We start from the raw sequence: 21,855 nt of genomic DNA on the forward strand, positions 1-21,855 counted from the left end.
AAGTTTTCTTGCTGATGGGCACGTGGGCAGGACAGAGAGTTGTTTCAGGTGTGAATCCTCATCTTGTCCTCCTGCTCTGATGCTGTTTACAGAACTTGTTCTGGTTCAGTTCTAGATCCAGTGATCACAGGCAGGTATTGAACTGAAATCCCTTTAAATAGATTCCTGCAGTTAATGTCTGACAGGAAGCCGAGCTGTGTGCTGCCATCACCTCATACGAGTCCAAGGAAAGACACGACTGTGACGAATGTGAAGCAACATGACTCGAGGCTTTTTACCTCCGAGTCTGTCGGGCAGCTCGAGTGGAAGAGGAGGATTTCAGATACTTGAGTGCAGACGAGGGGCTGCGTTCAAGTTACAGCCGTAAAAAAATCATCAACAAAATAAAACTTTAGCACTCGTGATGCCTCGTTCTGATTTACCTTCAATGACTTGCTTGCTTTCAGATGACTTGATAAAATGACTTGAGACTTGGACTTTTTTGAAGGACTCTTTACAAACAACTTGAATCTAACCTGGACTCGTTTTGTAAGACTTGAGACTCCAGTTGGACTTTTCTTCTAATGAACTGACTTTATCTCGTTTCAAATGACTCGATACATGACTTGGACTCTGACTAACTTTGGATTACTGGGTGCTTTTCTTGAGCTTGTTTCAAATGACTTGGAGTCATTTTCGAATTGCTTGAAACTTGAATTCGACTTGGCCTTGTATGACTTGGACCTGTTAAAATAACTTGAATCTTGACTTGGACTCTTTTTGTAAGACTTGAGGCCTTTTTTTATTCTTTGACTTGCCTTGGATGACTCAAGACTTAGTTTGAAGGACTTGGGCTTGTTTTCAAATGACTCAAAAGACTTGGATAAGACCTGGACAAGACTTCAACTTGGACATGCCTTAATAAACTTGAGACCCTTAGTTGGACTTGTTTTTGAAAATCTCAAGATGAGGCTTTTGCCTGTTTCACATGACTCGTTACTTGACTTGGACTTGTTGGAAAAGACTCAAGACTGCAGTAGAACTTGTTTTGGATCACTGGACTTGTTTCAAATGACTTGGACTTGTCTTTAGCTGACCGGAGCCTGGACTTGGACTTGTTAGGAGTGACTGGGGATTTGACCAGGACTTACCTTAATTAACTTAAGACATAACTCGGACTTGCTCTTGAATAACTTGAGACTTGGACTTGTTTCACGGGTCTTCTCGATTCAACAGCCGCTGAGGCTCATGGGTAGTGTAGTGTTCAGACCAAGGAGGAGTCAGAATGAGATTTTTCAGGAGCGACAGGGACTTTTTTTTTACTGATGATCGTAATAAAACTAAATGTTTAAGTGGACCAGCAGCTCCGCCTGCTGCTCTGCTATTGGCTGAAAATGAGGGCGGGGTCACTGCACGAGGTCACGCCGCACCATCACGACAACGCTCAGGCCTCAATGATAAAGTGGGATTTTACTGTTCAGACGTTCATTTAAAAATAGAGTCCGATCTGTGTCACGTATAAGAGGAGAATCAGATTTGGGTCACGATCACCTGAAACACACAGAAACATGTTGGCGTCTCTGGGGACAGGAAGTGGAACCAGGGCGGCTCCACGCTTCAGGAACACAGCGGATTGATCCTGAAGGACGTTTGGTTCGAATATCACTGATAACGAGGTTCAACGTGTTTTATGCCACAGATATTAACAGCCGCTCTCATTAACACTGACTGTTTTAATCACTAAAACTCATTAATACAAACATAAACTCCAGCAGAACCACGTGAGCCCGGCCCGGCTCGAAGACGATTATTCTCACAGGACGTCTGTTCAGCAGCAAAATAAAGAATGAGCAGATTTCCAGGCTAACGTTAGCTGGGGCGATGTGTTAGCTACCGTCTGAAGTGAATCATTTTAAAAAGAGAAAATGTTTTGAGTCGACCAACGTGTGATGAATCTTTCAGACTAAAACCAACAAGATGTTTGTCTGCGAGGAGGACCAGACGTCTTCACATGAGCCTGTGCTGTGAAACATGTAGTTGTGTCTGTGATGTGAGCCGTGGGACCGTGTGCTGTAGATGTCGAACAGGAAACGGGTCCTTCAGGACACAGAGCGGATCCGACATGTTGATCCGAGCAGACAGCTGAAGAAATGGTGACTGATGACGAGGTCGCATCAAAGACACGACGCAGAAAACGTCTCCGTGCCTGCAAACTTCCACCGAGCCGCGCTGACACTAAAGGATGGTTGTAATTTTCGCTCTCTGAGCTGTTTTCATGTGATTAATTACTGGAGGAAAACCTGCAGGAGGCTCATTATCACACACACACACACACACACACACACACACACACACACACACACTCTGTGGGCTCACACCGGCTCAGTGAGACCTCGTGTATCAATGTGAATGTGTTCTGCATTTAATTCAGATATTTTCTGTAAGCGCGTCAGAGCCGACGCCTGAGACAGAAGTCGTCAGTGTCACTGAAATCGGACTGAGATATAAATGTTTTTCTCCCCGGGTGAACGACTTCAGAGATTTCATGTCAGTAAATGTGCATATTTGTGATTGATTGTAGATTTTCAGGTCTTTTGGATTTTTGCAGTTATCCTGAATATTAATGTACCTGCAGCTCGTCCTTGCTCTCCTCAAAGGAATTATTAATACATAAATATAAATAATCTAATAAATCTTATAATCTCATAACATTTATACATTTTCTCCAACAAACTGCTGATTATACAAAAACATTTAATTAATAAAACTGATGTTTTTCGTGGTAATATTTCATGTTTGCTTCCTTTTTGAGCCTACACGAGTAACTGATGAACAAATGATTGATTGTTTTTAGAAATAGTTGCGTATTAAGTCATTTTTATTAGTAAAAGTATTCATATCTGCAGGTCTGTGACTCTGACAGCAAACAGGTTATCACTAACTAATTAGATGTTTTACAGCAGAGAGCTTTAAATAATGTTTTGTTGTGATTGTTTTCATTATTCCTGTGTTCAGCATCTGGCATATTTTTGTAAACCTCCATTAAATCAAGTGTTTCTACTCCGCGTTCATCTTTTATGTAAAGACGTGAGGAGGTCAGGGGCAGTGAGGAGGAGCAGGAGGCGGGATGAACGAGTTAATGGAGTGAAAATCAGGTGACCCAGTTAGAGAGGTGAGGCCCGTTGGACTGAATGCAACCGCTAACAGTGTGAATCTCCAGACTGAGCCGCTGACAGGGAGGGCAGGTAGACAGGAAGTGAGTCATTTATCGTCATCGTCGGAGCTCCAGCGGCTCCATCATCCAGGCATGAAAAAAAACATGGAGGTGCTGCCGACGAATCAGGAGCAGAAGAGACGCCGATCAGCTGAGAGGTTAACGGCTTCATTTCAGCTCAGACTTCAGTTGTTTGGTACATTTTGGTTTCATCTGAGTTGATGTAACGATGGATCGCAGACTGTAGCTCAGTGTGATCCAACATCTTCAACAATACAGATCGTTGTGAGATTTCATAGATCAGATAAAACTTTATTGATCCCGGCAGCAAGAGTCAAAAACAAAGAGAGTGATTAAAAAGATAAGATAATAATGAAACAGGACGAGCAACACAAGAATCACAGAAAACACTCCGGTCAGGTCTTCAGCTGTGGCCGCAGCGTTCTGTGAAGGTTAGATGAAGGTTTGGTGATAGTTAGCGCTTCTTCTTCGGTGGTTTTTGGTCCGTATGATCGTCCTCAGATGTCTCCACATTCAGCAGCATCACATACGCACGTTTAGAGAAAGTACAGAAAATATTTAACGTAAAAGTTCACATGAAGAAAAATTCAGATCAGAAACTTCATGAGATTAAAATATTTGAACTGAAACAGGCTTCGACTCAATTACAGATTCAACACGTCCAACGATCAATACTCGGCGGAGGAGCCTGATTGTGGAGCACAGCTGTGATGCTTATTGGTGTGACTGATCAATGCCTGATCAATACTTTATTGATGCTGGTCAGATGTGCTGCTGGTGGAACACAACAGATGTTTGAGCCCATCTCTGGTTTCATTCACAACGTCTGCCTCAGAGGAGACGTCGCTGTGATGATGTCACCGGAGTCGCTGGAGGCCGTCGACTGGAAATCAGGTCGATTTTGTCCCGATTTGTTTTTTGTCTCTAAATGTGACAAATGTCGTGTTTCATCTTCAACACAAAGATCTGCAGTTTCCTTCACAGAGGAAAGAAAACAAAATATTCACAAACTCACACAGAAGTTTGACTTTTGTTTCTTAACCACTGAATCAATTATCAGAATGTGATAACTGACCACTTATTGATTAATCGCTGCAGCTCGGAGCACAAAGTAGAGAAGAAGAAAGGCTGTTGAGCCCTGAGGAGCTCCGCCATGTTGATCTGCTCAGAGAAGCAAGAGAGAGTCCAGTCTGGACTGCTAGCTGCACGGCTAACTGAGCTAACTGCAGCTACAGTTAGCGGTTACTGTGGTGATTTGACATGTGACCAGTTGGAGCATATTGATCGTATCATTTAGCTGATCTGAAGACGTTCAGAGACACGAGTGGCAGCAGTGAGATGAAGGAGCCGGCAGCACTGAGGCACTCTGGGTAATCTAGCTGTTTTCCCAGGATGCAATGAGTCATGGATCAATAGATAATCTTCTTCTTTTAGTCGGGTGGCGGCTGGCGGGCGGCCTGAGTGTGTGTGTGTGTGTGTGTGTGTGAGTGTGAGTGTGTGTGTGAGTGTGTGTGTGTGTGTGTGTGTGTGTGTGTGTGTGTGTGTGTGTGTGTGTGAGTGTGAGTGTGTGTGTGTGTGTGTGTGTGTGTGTGAGTGTGTGTGTGTGTGAGTGTGTGTGTGAGTGTGTGAGTGTGTGAGTGTGAGTGTGTGTGTGTGTGTGTGTGTGTGAGTGTGTGTGTGTGTGTGAGTGTGTGTGTGTGAGTGTGTGTGTGTGTGTGTGTGTGTGTGTGTGTGTGTGTGAGTGTGAGTGTGTGTGTGAGAGTGTGAGTGTGTGTGTGTGTGTGTGTGTGTGTGTGTGTGAGTGTGTGTGTGTGTGTGTGTGTGTGTGTGTGAGTGTGAGTGTGTGTGTGTGTGCGTGTGAGTGTGTGTGTGTGTGTGTGTGAGTGTGTGTGTCTTCATACCAGCACACGCTCTCTGTCAGATGGAAACCTCGTAACGTTTCCAGACTCGTCTCTGATGATTCAGGAGGTTTTGGAGTCAGACCTGTACCTGCTCTGGCGTTGCCATGGCTACAGGTAGTTAATCGTCATGTAAACAAGAACACCTGGTTCCTCCAATCAGAGTTCAGGGCTGTGATGTTAGTCGCACGTTATATTTTTATTTCCCTCTGTCTCCTCACTAACCTTCGCTTCCCATCATCCCTTTCACTTCTCCTGTCAAATATTAATCCACCTCCTCCTCTAAACCCTCCCCCTCCCCCTCCCCCTCCCCCGTCCGTCCATTACCGGCCTCCATAAAAGCTGCTTCCTTTCTTTTCTCTCTTTCTTTCCTGCGTCTCTTTCTTTCCTGCGTCCGTCCCTCTGGCGTCTCCGTGCTGAACAACGAGTCGACGGCAGTCTGACCGTTTATTTATAGAGCGGCAGAAATAAAGAAAGAAGACAGACTGTGTGTGTGTGTGTGTGTGTGTGAGTGTGAGTGTGTGTGAGTGTGTGTGTGTGTGTGTGTGAGTGTGTGTGTGTGTGAGTGTGTGTGTGTGTGTGTGTGAGTGTGTGTGTGTGTGTGTGTGTGTGTGAGTGTGTGTGTGTGTGTGTGTGTGAGTGTGTGTGTGTGTGTGTGTGTGTGTGTGTGAGTGTGTGAGTGTGTGTGTGTGTGTGTGTGTGTGAGTGTGTGTGTGTGTGTGTGTGTGTGTGTGTGTGTGTGTGTGTGTGCCTGTGCCTGTGCAGTTTGAACACCTGCTCTCTGTGAACATCCAGTTTCCTTTAGACGATATCTGACATGTGTATTTCATGTGTGACGTCTGTCGGCGTCTCAGCTCGGTGTCGATGTTCTGGACGTTCTCTGTGAACGGCGGACGGACACAGTTGGAGATGAGCTGCTGAACGCAGCAGAGCGTTCAGCAGCTGTGGAGACAAAAACAGCAAAACCAGAGAGAATACATTATATGTATATTTAATACATGAGGAAACAAACAATTAATATCACGTCACCATCTTGAAAACTCTGTTTGTGTGTCAGCTCCAGATAAACTGCTGATTCTGAGCCAGAGGCAGTGAAGCTCTTGAAGGAAGCAACTGTTGAACCAGTCGATCAGTTTGATAATCAAATGATCATTTTAAAGGTTTTAGTCAGTTTCAGTTTCTCAAATGTGACGATTTGGTTTTTCTTTATGTGTCGCACATGATAACAGACTTCAGCTGATATGAGATGTGATAAAATATACGATATTTCTTTCCCAATATTGAATATCACGCAGCTGTTTCAGCATCTTCAGGCTGTAACTCTGAAGTGAAAACACACACAGAGTTGTCGTGTTAGTTCAGGACGTTACTGCAGGTTGATTGTCCTGATGAACGTCAGCTCTCCAGTCTGTCACCAGTCTGTCAATGGTGCAGGGTTGAAATGGGAGAAAATGGCGCCCGAGGGTCTGAATTAAGATGTATGTGGTCTGTAAACAGGAGTTAACTACACAGAGCGACACAACACATTTGCGGCCTCACCTCACGAGCAACGTGATAATAAACTGAATATATTCGTTGGTCGGACAAAATAAAACATGTCAGGACGTCATGTACAGTGAAATGGGCTTTTTCATTTCGCAGACAGAAGGTTTAACTTGTTGATAAAGAAAATACTTTGAGTGACTCGCAGGACAGAAACTCTCCTGTGTCACTCCGTGGAGTTGCTCAGGGTCCGTCCTGGGTCCTCTGGTCTTTAATATTTTGTTCTTCCTGTGATTTTACCTTTTAACTTCTTTTTAACTTGTTTCCATACTTTCACTTTGTGCTCCTGTGTTCAGAGCTGCAATTAATCACAAACAATTTAGATGATTGATTATTGATTAATCTGTTTGAGTCATTTCTTTTTTTTTTTCTCCAAAAACACCTGAAAACTCCGACTGCCGTCAGCTCGTTGATGTGAATGTTTTCTGGTTTCTGTGACAGTAAACTGAAGCTCTCTGGGTTGAGGGACGAAATACTGATCGACATTTTTCAGCATTTTCTGACATTAATTGATTAATCGGTAGAATAATCAACAGACTGATTGACAATGACAATAAACATTTTTTTTTTAAAAACACATACATTAGCTGACGACATCAGAGAGGAATTAAAACAGATTAAGAGCAGTGACGGGAATAAAAGGACAGAGAGACGAAACATTCACATAAAACTCGTCTGTAGAAACGATTTCAAAGAGTTTCTGATCCTCACACACGTCGAACACACAGACGACGAATTCGACTGTTTTCACTCAGTTGTGTGTTAAAGGTTTCTGACTGATGGTGCGTTCATGTGCTCACAAGAGGCTCCGACATCACAATGAAACTGTGTCACGTTTATTCAGAGGAGTTTTGTTGTGGCGACAGAAAAATGGAAAAAAACAATTTGTTTGTTATAAAAAAGACTGAAACTGTTTGTGACGAAAGCTTTTTACAGTTCGATCGATGAAATGACTTCAGTGTGTTCGAGAGGAGCAGCGAGCGGTCACAGGGAGCACAGATGGACTCTGGGTAGAGCCAGAGATCCCAGTGGATTGTGGGTAACACGGCTCGCTGCTGGCGTGGTGTACTGCTAACACACAGAAACACTGTGTATCCATGCATGCAACAACACACACACACACACACACACACACACACACACACACACACACACACACACACACTGCTGGCATCAGACACACACTCTGACACCTGAGGTCAACGTCCTGATTTAACTGATTTACGTCTGCATGACGAGAGGAGGAGAAAAAACAAGGAAAGGAAGGAAAGACAAATGTGAAATGAGGAAAAGGAAACAGAAAGGACAGGAAGAGGAAAAGAAAGGAGGATGGAGGATGGATGAGTGGAGCATTAACCTCTTCGTGTGATGACATTTGGGTGGAGGTGTTACATTTAACCTGCAGTGCATCAGACTGAAACACTGTAAAAAAACCCTCCCGTGTTAACAACAACCCTTTCTTCATGTCGTTTTCTTCCGTTCGGTCTGAAGTGAATCACGTCAAACACAAAGCTGACTTCATTTATAACAAAATCATTTTCACTTCCTTTTTGTGACCTCAAGATAAATCCTAGACTCTCAGGTCAGGAGACACAGAACTAGATATTCCTGAGCACAGTGAATGCAGCGTTACTTTAAAGGAGCAATATGTAAGAATTTTAGTTGAAAACTAATTTTAAGAAATTAATTAAAATTATCAACAGACTTTGAATAAATAGTGTTTATATTATAATGTCTATGTTCTGTGTTGCAGAGGTATCCGCTTAAGTTAGCATGCTAACCAGTTAGCCCGGCCTCTCATGGTCCAAAGCTCCTGTGCTAGCGGTGTAAACAATAACACTCCCCGAGCTCCAAGTCTGCACCCCTAGCTACACGGCTAACTGAGCTAATACTCTAACGGCAGCTACAGTTAGCAGCAGTTAGCAGTTGCTCTGGTGATATGCTGCCCCCTGCCTGTTTGGAGTATGAATTTGAATTTGATAATAATAACTAATAATAAATGACAAGCTTCTACGCCCGCCCTGGAGCCCACAACAGCCAATGAGTGATGGTGTAGACCAGTGACCCACTCTCTCTTCTTCCTCCTCTCTCCTGAGCCAATCACACGCCAGCCTCCAGACGATCGATGCATCATGTAGCACTAGACATGACGTTTATGCAGCTTTATGTGGTTATAGTCTGTTTTTCCACCTCAGCTCTTGTTTCTGAATATTTTATCTGCACAAAGTTTGTGTTAATAAGAAAATAAAGAACAATAATGAGTTTAATGCTCCTGTTACTCTCAGCAGGGATATTTTGAATTAGCATTATAAAAAAATTGCATTTAACGTTTGCATTTAAAAGTATTGTTAGCATTTTGAAAAGTAATGCTAACATAAAGGTAAGGTTAGCATGAAAAAGTATGGTTAGCATTTTCTAAAGTAACATTAGCATAAAAAATATAAAGGTCATGAGGTCAAAGGATGTGAGAGGTGATGAAATATTATCAGTTACAGAATAAGAATTAAAGTTAATACAACGCAGAGACGGAGACGACTGTTCTCCTAAATTTGATTAAAGTATTAAATATTTCACAGATTTGATCAAACGTGTAAAACATGTAAACGAGGCGCTTTGGTGCGCCTGCATCTGAATGTTGTGCTAATAAAGCTTTTGTAATTGAATCTGTAAACGTGAGAACACATATGTGTACATGTGTGTTTATGAGCAAAGTAATGTGATTAATGTGAGAGACTGAACACGAAGCCCTGCAGCCCTGCACACTGAGCAGAGCGAGGGGTCGAGCGAGGCAGAGATGAATTAGGATAAAAAAGAGAGCGAGGAGAGAGAGGAGAGGAGAGGAGAGAGAGGAGAGAGAGGACGGGGGGCTGGGTGATGATAGAGATGGAGAGAGACGGAGGAGGGCGAGCGAGCGAGCGAGCAGTACTTACAGGATGGGGGAGGGGAGAGAGAGGACAGTACTCTGCTGCACTGTAAAACAGTTAAAATAACTGCAGCACGAGGAAACAAAATGAAAATGATCCAGATGAATAAATCATGGATACTCGACTGTGATTGGCTGCAGGGTGTCTGTATCCTTCATGTACATCAGACCAGCAGCATCAGCTGACTGCAGACCTGGTCCTGGACCTTGTCTCTCCTGGTCCTTCTGAGCACAAGTGATCATCTCAAATCTGATTGGCTGCTCAGCTGTCATTTATTGGATCAAGTCATCATCTGTTCTGATCACTTGTATTGATGTGTGGACAGAGACATGTTAGTCTGTTAGCTAACGTGTGTTGTTGTTTAACATGCTGTGTGTTAGCGTAGCGTTAGCGTCTGCCTGCTCAGTGAACAGTCCTGTATCACTCTGTGCTAGTCACGTAGCACGGTGCAGGTTAGCTAGCTGAGTGTTTCTGTCGTTAACTTTGAACAATACTTCTAGTTGTCGTGTCCCTGCAGCGCTACAGGGCGGGGCTGTTACCCAGCATGCACTGCTCCACCCTGAATGGTTGATTTATTATTGACTGTGAAGATAAAACGGATGCTGAGCTCGACATCAGTCCGAGTCTAAAGATGTGCTGAACAACCAACAGCATCCAATCACAGTCCAGATGTGGCCCCGCCCACATTCACCAGTTAGACCAATCAGATCTCAGTGTGTCGGATCAGAGCCGCCTCCTTCTGCAGCCTGATGAAGAGCTGCGATACACTCACACACACACACACACACACACACACACACACACACACACACACACTGATATATTACTGACATGTTAACAGCAGGTACAAACACACACCTCCTCCTCTTCCTCCTCCTCCTCCTCCTCCTCCTCTCCCTCCTCCTCCTCTCCCTCCTCCTCCTCCTCTTCCTCCTCCTCTCCCTCCTCCTCCTCCTCTTCCTCCTCCTCCTCCTTGTCCTTCTCCTCTTCCTCCTCCTCCTCCTCATCCTCCTCCTCCTCTTCCTCCTCCTCTTTCTCCTCCTCCTCCTCTCCCTCCTCTCCCTCCTCCTCCTCCTCCTCCTCCTCTCCCTCCCTCCTCCTCCTCTTCCTCCTCCTCTCCCTCCTCCTCCTCTCCCTCCTCCTCCTCCTCCTCCTCCTCCTCCTCCTCACTGAGGTGATCAGCTGACTGTTGGAAACAGTGCGACGCAGTAAAAGTAGAAAGTAGCAGAAAATGAAAGTACTCCAGTAAAGTACCTGAACATGATTTGAGTAAATGTACTCAGTTACTCTGTGAGTTACGTGATGTTCCTCATGTGTTGATGTGGAGATCAGCTCAGCTGTTCAGTGTTTCTCACATTTCCTGGAAGTCCGGCTGCCGTCAGAGGCTCACGTGGGACGTCCTGAATGTTTCTACGGCAACACCCGAGGGACAAAATACTGTAAGAGCACATCCGAGTGATGGTGCAGAGGCGATTAACGATTTATGAAGGGAAGCAGCTCTCTGTCTCTGCTCTGTATTTACTGTAAGCGAGGTTCTGATCCGACTCGTCCTCCAGCCGGTCGTCTGTCAGGGTTCTGCTCTAAACTGTCTCATGTGTTCATCTTCATCTCAGACCAACACACGGGACCCTCACGTCCTCACGGCGCTGCCTCTCACTGTGCTCTGACTTCAGGAGAGCCGGACAGAACCAGACACCTCCAGACTACAACTCCCATGATGCCTCACTGCTCCATGATGTCATCAAACTACATCTTTTATTAAGACCCCCGGGGGCAGAAACTACAGACTGAGCCTTTAATAATAGACCTGGTTCAGATGCAGACCAGGTTCAGATGTAGACCTGGTTCAGATGCAGACCTGGTTCAGATGTAGACCAGGTTCAGATGTAGACCTGGTTCAGATGTAGACCAGGTTCAGTTGTAGACCTGGTTCAGATGTAGACCAGGTTCAGTTGTAGACCAGGTTCAGATGTAGACCTGGTTCAGATGTAGACCAGGTTCAGATGTAGACCAGGTTCAGTTGTAGACCAGGTTCAGATGCAGACCTGGTTCAGATGTAGACCTGGTTCAGATGTAGACCAGGTTCAGATGTAGACCAGGTTCAGTTGTAGACCTGGTTCAGATGCAGACCTGGTTCAGATGCAGACCTGGTTCAGATGTAGACCAGGTTCAGATGTAGACCAGGTTCAGTTGTAGACCAGGTTCAGTTGTAGACCAGGTTCAGATGCAGACCTGGTTCAGATGCAGACCTGGTTCAGATGCAGACCTGGTTCAGATGTAGACCAGGTTCAGATGTAGACCAGGTTCAGTTGTAGACCTGGTTCAGATGCAGACCTGGTTCAGATGTAGACCAGGTTCAGATGCAGACCTGGTTCAGATGTAGACCTGGTTCAGATGTAGACCTGGAGCCAGCAGCCATGTTGATGAATATTAATCGATCTTCTGTTTCCTTCAGAGATCCATCAGCTCCTGACCTCTGACCTCTCAGACCTGGCGTGTGTGTGTGTGTGTGTGTGTGTGTGTGTGTGTGTGTGTGTTTGTTGTTAAATCATCTCACTCTACATTCTAATGTTTTCTTCATATTTCTTCTCGTGATCGTGACGTCAGATCGTAAAATAAATAAAATAACTGTAAACATAAACAACAGAAACATGATGTCAACAGAAACACAACGGCTGAAAGACCAAATCATTATGACGTCTTTAAAGTAATTTAAAGTAACGTCCGATCTGTGTGTCGGTCCCGGCAGCAGAACCTCGTCACAGAACCGTTCTCATACAAGTACTTCTTACTTTATTACATGTTATTACTTCAGTTATTACGTATTTATACTGTTCCTGCAGTGACGAGTCATCAGACGTTTGTGGATTATATGTTTGTAGCTGTTATTTGCTCCCAGCCGACCGACGCTGGATGTTTGAGGTCTGTCTAAGAATCTGTTGATGATCAATATTTTTTTTATCGTTTTTAATTTCAGACTTTTCAACATTAAAATGAAACAGAGGAACGATCACGACTCAGATCGCACACATTCATATTTATAATGACTTGTGAGCAGGAAACATAATAATCAGCACATTTCACTGTGGGAACAAACTGCCGGCGCTCCAGAGAGTCCGCAGCTGAGTTGCATTGTGGGTAATGTAGTCAGGCAGCTTCTGAGGAGGAAGAAGACAGTCCTCCTCTCTCTTCTCATTTTCATATTCGATCTGGTCTCTTTGTTTTGTTCTGAGGCTGATGATGAAGAAACCACCAGCTGCAGATAATCAGTCATCATCACCTTCATCTTCATCAGTTTGAGGAGGTCAGAGGTCACAGCTCAGTGATCCTCCATGATGGTGGAGATCTTTGATTTCACTCCTGTAGCTGGTGTCACATTCACTGCTGCGTGTTTGCTGCACACCATCCTGTAAATAATAATATGATATATAATATAATCGCTGCAGGACCGCGCTCACTCACACTAATGATCAGGTCAAAGGTCACGAGCGGATCAATAACCAGCGCTGACAAACATTCTGTGAACTGTGAGAGCTGTTCCTGTTCAAATATTTCCCATCAGCCCCTGCTCCTCTCCAGAGGTGGTAAAACCTCCACGGACGTCACCGTTGTCACGGCGATAAAAAGATAGTGGACGCGTGTCCCGTCAGCTGATTGGTGGACGAGCGGCTCTTTGTCACAGAGCTTATCTGCTCACAGCAGACCCGTCTCTGTTTCCCATGATGCTCAGCGGCAAACGTCTGCAGGGCTGGATCAGAGGGTCACTGTGATGGTCTCAGGTGGGCCTGGTGGGACCCTGGAGGACCCGGTTAGATGAGTTCTGGACCCTGAAGAAGCCGGTTGGACCACACTGAGACCATGTTGGAGCTCTTATAGAACAATAAGGTCCTGTTAGACCCAGTTAGACGTCACATCAGAGGCTTGTTGGACCTTTGGTTTAATGATGGACCCAGTTACACCCGGGTCAGGTCCTTCCAGACCAGCTAGATCTAGTGAGACCTTAGTTAGACCCAGTTTCACCCTGTTAGATCCGCTTAGACCTGCAGAGTCTCACAGAATCCATCGGACCTTGCTGGACCCTGTTAGACCCTTTTTAGTTCTTGGTAAGACCCTGTAGGGCTCTTTAGATCATGTTACGCCCTGTTGGTTCTGATAGGTTCTGCTGGCGCTGCAGGATGAAATCAGACGCTGAAGTTTGGAGAACTCGCTGGAGAAATAAAAGCATTTGAATGGATCCACTTTTGGACTCTGGATGGACTTTGGGTCCAGCAGTGTTTGAACTCTGGACAGCGCCGGCTAGCTGTTTCCATCTGTTTTAAGTCTTTATGCTAAGCTAAGCTAATCACGCCCTGACTCTGTAGCCTCACAGTGAATATGACGGAGTCGTACATGTTTAACACACACACACACACACACACACACACACACACACACACACACACACACGTTCATGTGTCAGTATTTGACGAGTTGGGAACGAGACTCAAAAATCTACTTTCTTACAAACTGGACCTTTAATTACGACTAGTTTTAACATAATTAATCATCAAATCATCAAGAAAACTATGAAAAGGTTTCTCCATAACCACAGCTCACCATGGTTACCTTCTGTGTCTCATTTAACTTGAAAGTAAAAACCAAAAAAAACATAAAACAATAAAATAATAAAGTTTTAGATTCAGTCACAGAGGAAACGTGATGATGTAAACATGTCTGTCTGTGTCTGTACTGAGTTATAAGTTATAACGACTGAGGACGAACAGACGCTGAGGTCAGGTCTCAGCTCTGGAGTGTGTTTAAAACTCCTCAGATGTATTTTATTATTATTACAGCGTCTCGTTACCGATCTCAGACCGACGGCAGCGTCTCGTTACCGATCTCAGACCGACGGCAGCGTCGTGACGTGTTTTGCTGAACATGTTTATTCACAGAGACGATGTGAAGACGTTTTCTGATGGAACAGATTTTATCAGCGAGAACAAAGTAAACAGTGAATGACAGAAATAATTTACTGTGTTTAAAGCGAGAGCTGCTCTTTGAGTCTCTGACACGTGTTAACAGATCTGCAGCCTCCGATTGGTCAGAGCACAGTGACATCACGTCCTCGTTCATCCTTCAGTATGAGGTCTGTCGGACACAGACTGTTTGGCTCTTGTCCCTGTTATCAGAGGATCTTTGAACCCTGCAGGACCTCACTGCAGCAGCTGAACTACAGTTCCCATGATGCCTCAGGTGTGGGTGCGCCTCCTTCTGCAGCAGGGAAGAATGACTTCAGAGCACTGGGCTGTGACATCACTGCAGTTTTCTTATTTAAAAGTAACAAACTGAGGAATCAGTGTGGATGACACTGATGACTGATGACATCACTGATGATCAAAAGTAATCAAGTAACTGCAACAACACGAGACGATCAGCTGATGTTGTTTATCCACTGAGAAAGTACGTCCTGAGCCTGAGACGTCTTCCTAACGTTGACTGCTGACGTGGCTGTGACGTCCTCACACGGTTCAAAACGAACATTTTTCATGACTTGTAATTTTAAATAACGTCGATTTTGAGGTCGATTGCAGGAGAAGAAGGACAGAGTCAAACAAAGCCCCAGTTTAGTGTTCAATTCTGGCTCGTTTTTCATGGTTGTGACACTGTAACAGACAAATAATCATCAGTACAATAATCATCAGTACAATAATCATCAGTGAAATCACTGTCAGATCAGTGAGAGTGATTGTTAGTTACAGGCCTACAAGCTGTCATCAGGCAGCAATGAGTGAAATACAACCAGAGCGGGAGGAAACTGAAAGTGTGCTCACTCGCCCAAAAGCTGAAATGCATTATTATTATTATTATTATTATTATTTCCAACTGTACAGGAGTGTTCTGAATGTGAGGTGAGACAAACTCTCCTGCAGCAGCAGTTAGCTGGTGTGTTTGGTGTTTGTCCTTCCTCCCTCGTCTCTCCTGGTCGTCTCTCCTCTGCAGAGTCAGTGTGACGCAGATGAGGGAGGGGAGGAGGGGAGGAGGAGGGGAGGAGGGGAGGAAGAGGGGGAGGAGGGGAGGCCGCAGAGGGACACGTCGCTGCAGTCTGACCACAGACAGACGCAGAGAAACAGAGCTGCAGGGACCCAGGCTACGCTAGGCTAACCAGCTAGCTGCCATGCTAAATATAAATACATTTAACATCCTCACACAGCTGATCGCCATCAGACTGATCAGCCAATCAGAGAAGGGTCATAAGTAGAAGTACTCAGATCTTTTTACTTAAAGTACTGAAACATAAAGTACTCATGATGAATATTATTGGATTATAATTATTATCACTTAAATGTTGCAGCTGGTAAAAGCTCATTTTGTTGACTGTAATCAAAGATGAGTAATGTAATCTGTAATAATACTTTTATCATGTATGAGTTGATTATATGTTGTGTAAGTAATCTGACTCTGCAAAGTAACTAATTTCAGATACGTGTAGTAAAATATAAGTAGAAAGTGGCAGAAAATCAAACAGTAACTAACGACCAGTGATGGGATGTAACTAAGTAGATTTACTCAAGTACTGTATTTAAGCACCATTTTGAGGTACTTTCCCATTTTCTGCTACTTTATACTTCTGCTCCACTTCATTTATTTGATAACTTTAGTAACTAGTTACTTTACAGATTACATGCTGCATCAGAGACAAAGAAGCACGTTTTTAAATTAATGTGTTTCATCAGTAATCGGATTAAAACACATTGATTTTGATCATCAGAAAAATGATGAATATCACTTCTGATAATAATACATACGTGTAAATATACATATATAATGTACTTTTACTTGTACTTCTGATGCTTGAGTACATTTGAAATATATATTTTAAGACTTTGACTCCAGTACTATTCATACGGGTGACTTTCACTTTGATAAAAGTAATATTTTAACAACATCTCTTTACTTTGACTCGAGTATGACTTCTGAATTCAACAGTAGTTGAGTACTTCACTGGTGAGGGTGAAGTTATTATAGCGCTAAAGACACGTAATGAGCTCAGCTGGTTAAAGTGAAGCCTGATTCTTAAACGTCGGTCACGTTTCACTGCAACCAAAATCACTTCTGATCTACAGAGACGGACAGGCTAGTTTCTGTTAGCATGTTCGCTAACTGACACTGATTTAAAGGGACTTGGGGCAGGATCAAGAAGTAAGACTCAATAGTGACACGACGGCCGTTGTGGCCGTCAGGGTAACTGCAGCCATCAGGCGTGGGAGCGTGCATGAACTCTTCACAGCAGCGCAGCTGATGCCTGATCCCCCACACACACACGGCGCTCGCTGTGTGTAGCGACACACATGACGCGGTGATTTACCGTTACGGTCTGAAGACACAGGCGAAGCAAAGACGGCCTGTTGGGGGACAGAAACATCGTCTCTGATACGGGACTGCTGCGTGTGAGCGGCTAATGTTGCTACACACACACAAACAAACCGTTAGCCTGTGGCTACATCCAGCTGCTAACGTCACCTCCCAGATAACAGGTTGGGCTTTCAGTCCCGTATATAAACATATTATATATATATATATATAATATATATAATTTTTACTTCTACTTTTGTCTATTTGAACTCTGTGTGCTTTTGTTACTTTTTTACTGTACTGTCGGTGTTTGTGATGCTGCTGGAACCTCAATTTCCCTGAGGGAACCGTCCCCAGGGATAAATAAAGTACAATCTAATCTAATCTAAAGGGACACATTTCTAACTCTTCGGTTTCAGACTAAAGGACTGTGGAAAATTACAGTCTGTAACTATTCAGTGTTACACAGCGGTGGACTAAGTTACATGTTTGCACTTTGCACGTGAGGTCACTCCGAGTCCTCGTGATCTCATATGATTTTCAAATCAAGCTCTGAACATGACCTGTAATGTTTCTTACCTGGTTACTAGGAAATGAGCCACGTCAGCATCTGTTCTCAGTCCCAGTTCAAGTTGGAGCTGCCTCCATGAGTCCAACATGTATCTGGTGTGTATCCGGGTCCCAGCCCGGCTTTGGTCGTAATTTCATTTCGACTCACGACATGCCGCTGATAAAACCTTGGTTTTCTTCTCAGTATGACTTGTTAGTGGACTTTGTGTGGTGGTGGGTGTTTGCTGGCCGTAGCAGAATCCATCACTACACAAACACTAGTCTGGGTCCACCTTGTTGTCTTCTTCCTGTATCCAAGGACGCACATTCAGCGTCTTCTGACGTCACGTCCGCAGGACTGCGCGGGAAATTCGGACCACGAATTGCAGCACATTATGCAGCACACAGCCGGTTCAAGGCAACGGAGAGACACGCTTCATCACCCATTAGCATGAAAAACTTAAAATGCATGTTTATTTTTTCACAGCGTTCCTTTGAATTAGCGCTAACATCAACCTGCTAATGTGGTTGATACATCTGCTGCCTTCACAGGACGACATGTAAAGTCATGTAAACCGTACCGGTGTAAGTTAGAAACATATATTTATTAATATAGTTATAGTGTAGATAAATCTGAGGTCACAACAGGCTGTCTAAAAGCCACCGAGGCTAACACGTTAGCTTAGCTAGCAGGCGGTAACTCATAGGCTCATGACAGCTGCCGGGGGTCTGGACCCACACTGTCTGGGCAAAACAGATATTTGTCCCTCAATAGCCTCCATCAGTGAAAGCAAATGATTTTGGATTTTGTAATAATACGTATAGAAAACACTGGCGCTAATTAAAGACACAAAACTATGTGTTTTTAAGTTTGTAAAGGTTGGTGCCCCCCTACCATTTGCCGAAAAGTGGTTTGGTCCACTCAGCCTGCACCTGACACTGTTAGCTCAGTACCAGTATCAGTACCGGTGCCTGGACCGTCTCTGGGAGTGTTGGAGCTGCAGGCAGACTAAAGTAAGTAGCTTAAAACAAAAGCTGATATTTCTCTGTCACAGAGCTGAGCTGTGCTCCGGGCAGGGTAAGATCAGGAAAACATAAACGTGTTTTAGCTTCCAGTCCACAGACCGTAGGTGTCCCGAGGTCTCGTTAAAACACCCGGTTAAAACACAGAGGCGGCTATAAATAACCCAACATCCTGTCTTAAATATCCAGTTTCTGTCGCCACAAACATGCTGTGAAATGTCTGAAGGTGTCACGTCTACAAACGTTGAAACTGCTGCGCCACCTTTCCTCCACCCCCGACATGACTAGCTTGTGTTTGACATGAGTTGTGATGGAGATGAGAGGCTAATGTTAGCTTGTTAGCATGACTAGCTTGTGTTTGACATGAGTTGTGATGGAGATGAGAGGCTAATGTTAGCTTGTTAGCATGACTAGCTTGTGTTTGACATGAGTTGTAATAGAGATGAGAGGCTAACGTTAGCTTGTTAGCATGACTAGCTTGTGTTTGACATGAGTTGTAATAGAGATGAGAGGCTAACGTTAGCTTGTTAGCATGACTAGCTTGTGTTTGACATGAGTTGTAATAGAGATGAGAGGCTAACGTTAGCTTGTTAGCATGACTAGCTTGTGTTTGACATGAGTTGTAATAGAGATGAGAGGCTAACGTTAGCTTGTTAGCATGACTAGCTTGTGTTTGACATGAGTTGTAATAGAGATGAGAGGCTAACGTTAGCTTGTTAGCATGACTAGCTTGTGTTTGACATGAGTTGTAATAGAGATGAGAGGCTAACGTTAGCCACCCATCTGCCTCCACCTGTCTGTCTCTATAATAATATCATATCTACAGACTGGTCCCCTGTCAGCCAATGACTGTAGACATCACATCACCAATGAACCTGCCTCAAAGACTGTTGATACACACACACACACACACACACACACACTGACACACCCGTCTCTATAAACATTAACAGAAATCCAATCAGTGTAATTGGAAACTGTTTACCTTCATCGAGCGGTCGCTTCAGTCTGCCTCACCTGTCTGCCTGTCTGTCTGACTGCCTGTCTGACTGAAACTGGTCACTCAGCTCTGACTGTTGTTGAGTCACTTTATCTTTGATGAGATTTTAAAACACAGTTTCTGAGACCGACTGAAACTTTCTGGAGTTTGTGTTTGTTGGAGAAAACAGCAGGAAACTGATCAGACTGAAACTGAAAAACATGAGTTTTATGTAAATGAAGTTGAGTGATGATGAAGTCTTGAACTGTGCTGAGCTGTGTGTCTGATAATCACATGACGTCCTGACGTGTCTCCTGTGTGTCTGATACATGACGTCCTGACGTGTCTCCTGTGTGTCTGATACATGACGTCCTGACGTGTCTCCTGTGTGTCTGATAATCACATGACGTCCTGACGTGTCTCCTGTGTGTCTGATAATCACATGACGTCCTGACGTGTCTCCTGTGTGTCTGATAATCACATGACGTCTTGACGTGTCTCCTGTGTGTCTGATAATCACATGACGTCCTGACGTGTCTCCTGTGTGTCTGATAATCACATGACGTCCTGACGTGTCTCCTGTGTGTCTGATAATCACATGACGTCCTGACGTGTCTCCTGTGTGTCTGCAGGCTAAGGACAGCGATGATGATGAGGAGGTGGTGCAGGTGGACAGGGACCACTTCATGGATGAGTTCTTCGAACAGGTGAGTTCCCACAGGTCCTGCAGAACCTCACGCAGGTTTTCCAGCACTAGTTAGAAAATGTGCATGAACATTATTCATCAGACTTTTGACCCACGCCAAAGACTGAAGTTCTGTGGAGGCCCAGGTGAACATCGGGCTTGATTCTGCAGAATAAACGGTGTTTTCTAAACTGCTGCCAGTAGAGACAAAGATCTGATCTGTTTAAAACACGCTGCTCACTCTGCTGAAGACACCTGATGAATTTAAAGGTAACAGTCACGGCTCTGATATTGAAAGTGTGATCAAACCTCAGAGATTTACAACAGAAAAATCCATTTGATTCATTTGTTTAATGTCTGAATCCAAACAGAAAGTCATGTTTATTCATTTATTTGCTTCCTCATGATGCACCAGACTCAGCGGTCAGTCTGACCACAGCAGGTCCTGATGTTTGACGTGACAGACTGAGGTTTGTGTTCAGGCTCAGTGAGAAGGAAAGTGCAGCAGACGACCTCGAGCTTCGATTCAGCTGCTGTTCACTTCATTTAGTGACGGAGAGACGTAGAGATTATCTGTAATCTGAGCAGAGATCAGCAGAGCGAACTGATCCATCGCAGCGACAGACATCTGAACATCTGACTGTCTGCAGACGAGCTGATGCTCCTGATGTCGCCTCCCCTCCTTCAAACATCCTTCACTGCTCTAATGTTCATGAAGTGATACGACGTCAGCAGCCTTTAATGCAAACTGTGCTGGAGCTTCAGGTTCATGGTGATTAAAGTCTGAAGACGATGACTCCTCTCGTCTCATGATGATGGACGGGCTGAAGGAGGTCTGACAACAAACAGTAGGGCTGAACTCTCTTTACAGCTTGAATCGATCTTAACGAGCTCGTCATAAATCACCAGCAGCAGCGTCGAACTCAGAATGAGGTCGTGAAGAGCAAAACATGGACGATTGGCTGAGTTTCTTCATGTTGTCACCTGGTCGTGAAGTCGACTCTCCTCAGATCAACGAGGACTCGGCTGACGTCCACAACAATCATTATCTCCGAGTTTATCTCAGAGTGGAAGTAACTAATTACAGCTACTCAGATTACTGTGAATGCAGAATTCTGGGGTACTTCAAGTCTGTAATTTTACTAATGTTACTTTTGGGATCACAATCGAGTTCTGAGTGACGCTGCTCTCTGCAGACTCACCTGGTAAATAAAGATACATTAAATCAGTCACATGAGAGACGACTGTCATTTATTTTAACCTGTAACCTGCAGAGCCGATGACTCAGCTGCACCTTGTGTTGTGCTAATTAGCTAATACTAGCATGCTAACACAATAAGATAAGGGCCCATGTCCCGATCAGGAGCGAGCGTCTTTTCAGAAAGGCTGTGGTGACGTCACCGTGGCTCTCTTTCTTTGCCTGGCCGAGGAGATGATGTTCACCGTGTTTTGTCTCCTATGGATGATGTCATCACCCTCCGACGTCAACCACAAAACAGACAGACAGTGACCCTGAGAGGATCCTGTGGTGCTGCAGTGTGCTTCTGATGATAATCTGAAAATAACACGACGTGGACACGAGGCCTGAGACGCCGAACATTAAACCTGTGACATCAGCATGCTAGCATGCTAATGTTAGCATTTAGCTCACAGCAGCACGTGGCTGCAGCCTCGTTCACAACAGGAAACAGTTGCATTGTTTTCATTGG

At 44.4% G+C, this 21,855-nt stretch overlaps 1 protein-coding gene across 1 annotated transcript in view; it reads left to right on the forward strand.

Moving 5' to 3' along the window:
- Window positions 1–13,347: 13,347 nt before the first annotated feature.
- The window catches only part of stx1b (syntaxin 1B), a gene marked incomplete at its 5' end in the record, with an annotated part of 33,181 nt that continues 24,673 nt past the window's right edge, over window positions 13,348–21,855 (forward strand). The window contains 2 exons of the mRNA XM_084372200.1: window positions 13,348–13,386; window positions 20,094–20,168. Coding sequence (XP_084228326.1) covers window positions 13,348–13,386; window positions 20,094–20,168 — 114 coding nt within the window. The remainder of the gene's footprint in view (window positions 13,387–20,093; window positions 20,169–21,855) is intronic.

This window comes from Pagrus pagrus, assembly GCF_965226575.1.
Source record: "Pagrus pagrus genome assembly, chromosome: 13".
Taxonomy (NCBI): domain Eukaryota; kingdom Metazoa; phylum Chordata; class Actinopteri; order Spariformes; family Sparidae; genus Pagrus; species Pagrus pagrus.